Source organism: Scardinius erythrophthalmus (genome assembly GCF_964197995.2).
Source record: "Scardinius erythrophthalmus genome assembly, chromosome: 14".
In the NCBI taxonomy this organism is placed as follows: Eukaryota; Metazoa; Chordata; class Actinopteri; order Cypriniformes; family Leuciscidae; genus Scardinius; species Scardinius erythrophthalmus.
The window spans coordinates 7553952-7559824 of NC_138234.1; the positions used below are offsets into that span (position 1 = coordinate 7553952).

A 5873-nucleotide genomic window follows, 5' to 3' on the forward strand; every position below is an offset into this window, starting at 1 on the left:
ATAGACAGTAAAAGAATTTCCCAATGAGAACTTGAATGAATAACTTTCCATACACTCATACCGGAAGAATCACTCCTTAAACTAATGTTTTGACATTCGATCTGCATTCAATACAGTGATGAACAAGTGTTAGAAAGTGCTAGTGCCACCACCAACAGGTCAAAATTCAAGGTCAAACTTTTTGTTCATGACAAGTGTACCCAGCACTTCCTGAAAAGAGAAGCCAAAACATTTCTATCGTCCCTGGTGTCTTAAACCCCACCCTCTCTATATGATCCATCAATTTTTTTTTTTTAAGATTGTTTCTGTCGTTTTGAGTAGTTCTTATTTGACATAGATACAACACAATTAACTTCATGAGAATGATTTTTTATTATTAAAAAGTAAAACAACAACAACAAAAAAATTGTATTTCGTTGTGAGGCTAAAAATGAGTTATCAAACTGTCTGCAGTCTCTCATTCACATTACACAACTGTTTGAAATAGCACCACTTTTAACTTAGATTGCCCACTAGAGGGCAGAAAACGTTCAAACATACACAATGTCATTCATAAACACTGAAAAAAGTGACTCTATAAAATGTAACAGACATGCAGTAAACACAACATTGACATCATAACACTTTGTCATGTTACTTTTCACAGGTAAACACCATTCATTTTAAACACGTTTCCAGTTGTAAAGGCTCATAACTGCAGAACATTTTTATTTTGAATAAGGATAATGTAAAAGTTGCTAAAAAGTTGTTTCAGAGACATCTCCATTCATTAGCGGTGAATTTGAGGAATCTGAAAGAAAACAAAGAAAGATTCTTGTTTGAAACATTTAGCTCTTATTTGGTTGATTCTGGATTTCTTTTGTTTCTGTACAGTAATGTGTTTTTCCTTTCTTGTAAACCAAATCTGACCTTTTCACATGCCATATGATACTGATATGATTAATGAAGTATAAACAACAAACACTGAACCACATTACTGTCTCCTACACTTGATTATTAAATAATAATTATTTTAATGCATTATAGGAAAATTCAGTCAAACAACCCAGTAAAACGTATAAATGGTTCATTTCAGAGCATCTAACTTGTTCACACTGGACAGATTTGAGGTACTCACTTAGGACAATAAATGTTTTGGAGATCATATTTTGTCCAATTCCGAGAATTAGTTTATAAATGCCAAAGTCTGTAGGTCTGATGTCATTGATTGTGAGATATCCAGTTTGTTGATCCAGCTGTATTCTGTCTTTGAATCTCTCATCATAATCATCACAACCGCTATTGTTCGGTTTATTCGCTCTGTTGATGACTAAAAATGGATTAGTTTGATCTGTGCCTAATTCTCCAAACCTCCACTGTAACACATCGAAGCGTTGTATTTCAGTGAGGCCAGTGTTTAGAGTGACGGACTCTCCCAACATCACTGACACGGTCTTTATTACGTCTGTTTGATCCACAACTTCACCTGGACAACATACAGGAACACAGAGAGAGATTAAACACTCAGTATAAGCATGATATAACCGCTAGCTGGACACTTGCCACACTTTTTAGTGACTTTTTTTTTAGAAATCATCATAATTTCGATATCATTTGAGCAAGTTCAGCTCTGTGCTCAGAAAGGGATCAGTTAACAGGTTAATACTGATAACCAGAGCAGATCCTATGAGTTTGATGACATATTGGACATTAATATTAGAGAATCTTACCATTACTCAGCTCAGTGTATTCTTGATTTGGAGTCTGGGCTGTTTAAACACAAACCACAGACTTAAATAACAAGTTTCTTTTTTACACTTTTACACAATGTAGATACTCTTGCTCTATCTGTGAGTAATACTTACCCGCTTGATGTGTTTTTCTATATTTCCAGTAGATACTTAACATCCCAGCTACAGCCAAGACTAGTAGAGTAACTAATATACCAACAAAGATCATCACCACATGACTGAAGGGTAAGCTCTCGTTTGCATTGAAACTCGATGCATCCACTACGAAACAGTAGATCAGTGAGTTAACACATAATACCTTTGACCTGCAAGTAGAGAACAGAACACATCAGTTAACAATACTACTGCCGTACCTGCACATGTGTGACAGAGTGTGTTGATGTCCAGATGTGTGGTCTGGTTGCTGATGGGATTGTTCAGCACACAGCTGTAGGTGTTTTTATCCTGATATTCCACCTCCAGAGGTAGAGAGAGACTGATGCTGAGATCAGACGCACTGATGCTGGACAATACACTGATTCCTGCGTACCAGGAGAGAGTCACATGACTCACATTCACCACTGATGAACACACCAATGAACATGATGATGATGAAGATGATGAAGAACAGTGTGAAGAGTTACTGATGATGACAGGAATGGGCAGTGGAGCTGGACAAGATGAGAGAATAAACAGGCAAAAGATCAACCTTAATAAAAAAAAATATGCAAAATACCAGCAATGCAAGTTTGAGAGGTGGCGCCCCGACAAATCTCGCGAGAATCACGACTTGCTTTACGGCACAACGCCGCATATATCAACAACATATGAAGCAGCCTCTATGGAAGACACTAGCACACATTACAGACATGAATCATGTCAGGGTCGACGAAGAAAACGTGGTCGGAAGAGTCAAGGAAAAGAAAAGGGTGTTCGAGGTGCACATACAATACAGACTGCCGACAGTTCAACAGGGCGCACACAGCTCTTAAAGGGGCCACACCTTATTTTAGCTCTTAAAGGGGCCACACCTTATTTCCACTCATAACAGCTTCCGTCCTAAGTAGGGTTGGGTATCAAGAACCGGTTCCATTTTAGAACTGGTAACAAATTTCCAAAAACCGGGTATTCGATAAGAAGCACGCATTACGATTCCTCTTATTGATTCCTGACTATCCGTTATTTCAAATGTAGGCGCGCGGCAAGCACGTTCATAATAGAAGCGACATGAGCATACGGTGCGCGGCGCTCGTTTTTGCAGGCACGCTTATGCCTCGGCGAGATGAAAACATCTCAACTTTTCAGAATGGCGCAAGCGGTGCGCAGGTCTGTAACATCAAAAGCTCGGCTGAACAGCTGATCATAGCTGAACAGGGCGGGTTTTATTTCTCATCTCGATAAATATATCTAGTAGCCTAGTAAATGGTTGGTTGCATAGCAACGACAGACGCCACGGGAGCGCAAGCGCTTGTGGAAAGAAGGAGAATGCGGCGCGGCCGTGCTTTTCCATGCATTTTTAGACGCGATATGTGAACGGTCCCTAGTCAGAATCTATGTGGCTTAAAATCATTTTTGTTTTGTTTAAAATGGAGATCACGATTACATACATCAGACAACATGTTTAGTCTAATAGTCTATTTTTTTTAAACTAGTTTGAATTATTAATTCAAACACTAATTAATTAGGTGTCTCATAAATACTTGTTTAATGAATGAATGATTCGCCGTTTTTGAACGAATCTCTAAAGTCTTCTTCAATAAATAATTCAATGAAAAAAAAACTGTCGATTTTTGCCACCTACTGCTGGAGTAACAATGTAATCAACACCTTGAAGAGACTCCTTTCACTTCAGCCATTTTATTGGTTATTGCTTAAAATTGGCAAGAATAAAAGGTAGAAATATTTATTCAAGTATTTGCCCTTTTTTCTCCCTCTAAAAAATATTGGAATCGGAAACAAGAATCAATAAGAACCGGATTCGATAAGCAGAATCGGAATCGGAATCGCTAAAAATGAAACGATACCCAACCCTAGTCCTAAGCCTCTTTCACAGAGATTCCAGAAAATACACAAAGTGACCCGGGATTTGACTCGGGTTCGTTAGATTTTGGTTCATTCACACTGCCAGTGATTTTACGTAATCAGAGCGTGCGTTCACACACAACCCGTAAAAAACCCGTAAAGACACAAGACATTGATGTGACTTGTAATGTCTCAGCAGCGTCTTAAGTTTGCTTATGAGCTGCGATTTCTCTCTCGAGAAACCACGCTTGTGCATTTTTTTCTCTGATTCGATCATAAACTTGCGCATTACGTACCGTTTCACTAGCGGGCGAACGATCCTGGCTTCAGCGTCATCACTACGACACGGCATTATTACAGCTTTTGTTCACACAGCGCGCGTTCCGGGACTGAACACGGTAATGTTACTAGATTCCCAACCCAGCATCGATGCCGGCATCAATCCCAGGTTGTGTTTGCGTGAAAAGGGCTCTACTGAACAGGTACCAGTATAGAGGGGGGAGGGGATCAGGCCGTGAGTGCAGAGATGGCTCTGCGCGAGTGGTATTTACGACAGTACAATAAATACAAGTACTCCACCGCGACTCTAGGGGTCGCTGTTTGACAAAAACGGAAAAATGCACAGTGTCCCTTTAAGCAAACATTCACAGTAGCCTACGCTAACATTACACATACCCATCAATGTCATTATCTCAGTTACAAAAAGTAACAGTAATATTTACAATAAGACCAAAATGCAATTGTAAAAGTCCTAAACATCACCCATGTAAAATGGCAATGAAAACTTTCCACTTACACTGTCTCTTTTGGTCGCTCGCCACAAATTACATAGACTTAGGTCTCATTTTACCCTTCACAATAGAAACCCGATACTGTACATTCAACTCTTGACTTTGGCTACATTTGTGTCTCAGGTTACTGGGACAATATTGTACGTTCAGTGTGGTTCAGTGCTGCAATGCTACAAAACTACTCACCAGAAACAATAATACTGAATTTCTTTGGTGGGAACTCATTTCCACCAATGATCTGTAGCTGATAAAGTCCAGAGTGTTCAGTTCTGGAGTTTGTGATGGTCAGAGATCCAGTTTGATTGTCCAGCTTCAGTCTGTCTCTGAATCTCCCACCAGGACCATCATATAATGAGACCTTATTGACAGCGTTGATGATTTGAGCTATTCGAGTGCTGTCGGTTCCAAATGTCCACAGTATGCGTTCATATTTCTGTATATTAGTAAGATCAGTGTGTAGCGTGACAGAATCTCCCTCCAACACAAACGTATCATCACCAAACACACCTGGAGAGCAAACATAACCAGTTTCTAAGATTTTCATTACGTTAATCAAATCCAAATGAGGTAATGAATAGCTTAACTTAATTAGAGTTGATCGCGATTTCATTAGCCTAGTACTACACTTAATAGTGACGTAGAGAGAAGTGAAAGTGAAAGTCTCGAAGCTAAAGACTTACCTTTCAGTATAAAGCATAAAAATAAACCAGCGATCTTCATTTTGTTGTTTTGTGTGAGTCAAACGCGATTTAATAAAGACTTCTTGCGTTCTTGAATTTGTTTACGGTTAGCCTAAGATTAGCCTCCAGCGCTCCGTTTAGCAACAGGTCTACGATCTGACTGCGACACAGTTTTCTTACTATTATTATTTTTATATCTAACCGACTGAACAACAATAAAGATAGGCTACTTTATAACTAAGTAAGAATCATTAGTGGATTATATTCTCTTTGGGAATCATGTTGACGCCCTGAATCCAGTATTTCCGCCTTTCGAGTAAAGTAAGACATGTTAAATGATAGGAAGTTGAATTTCCTCAATCCCGTGGGATATACCAGCTTTCAGTCTCATCCACCTAATGGAAAACGTTTTGACATGACGCACTGAGTTTCTATGGGTCTTAAACCATAGATGTGACTGCTTTTCCAGTGTTATTTATTTAGTGATTTTATAAGCATTATTTTTTAAAGTTATGATTTTTTTCTTTTGCTATATTGATAGGCTACTGTAATTTATTTTTTACAGCATAAGCTATACTTTGTATACAGTGTTGTTAGTGTGCACTTTTGTTGTCGAAAAAAAAGAAAAAAAAAGAAATAAATATATATATATATATATATATATATATATA

General features: G+C 38.4%; 1 protein-coding gene across 2 annotated transcripts; it reads right to left on the minus strand.

Annotated features, from left to right (window-relative positions):
- Positions 1-350: 350 nt before the first annotated feature.
- LOC308702300 (uncharacterized protein) lies at positions 351-5591 on the minus strand. 2 transcript variants are annotated; one of them, XM_081385012.1, is made up of 7 exons: positions 5203-5591; positions 4709-5029; positions 2084-2380; positions 1845-1991; positions 1710-1748; positions 1118-1465; positions 351-790 (listed from the first exon to the last, which is right to left on the minus strand). In XM_081385012.1, exons 1-7 carry the CDS (start codon positions 5240-5242, stop codon positions 738-740), a joined length of 1245 nt encoding a protein of 414 aa, XP_081241138.1. In that variant the 5' UTR covers positions 5243-5591; the 3' UTR covers positions 351-737. The 2 variants fall into 2 exon arrangements, with proteins under 2 accessions (XP_081241138.1, XP_081241137.1); XM_081385011.1 differs by lacking the exon at positions 5203-5591 and having other exon boundaries at positions 4709-5160.
- Positions 5592-5873: the final 282 nt, after the last annotated feature.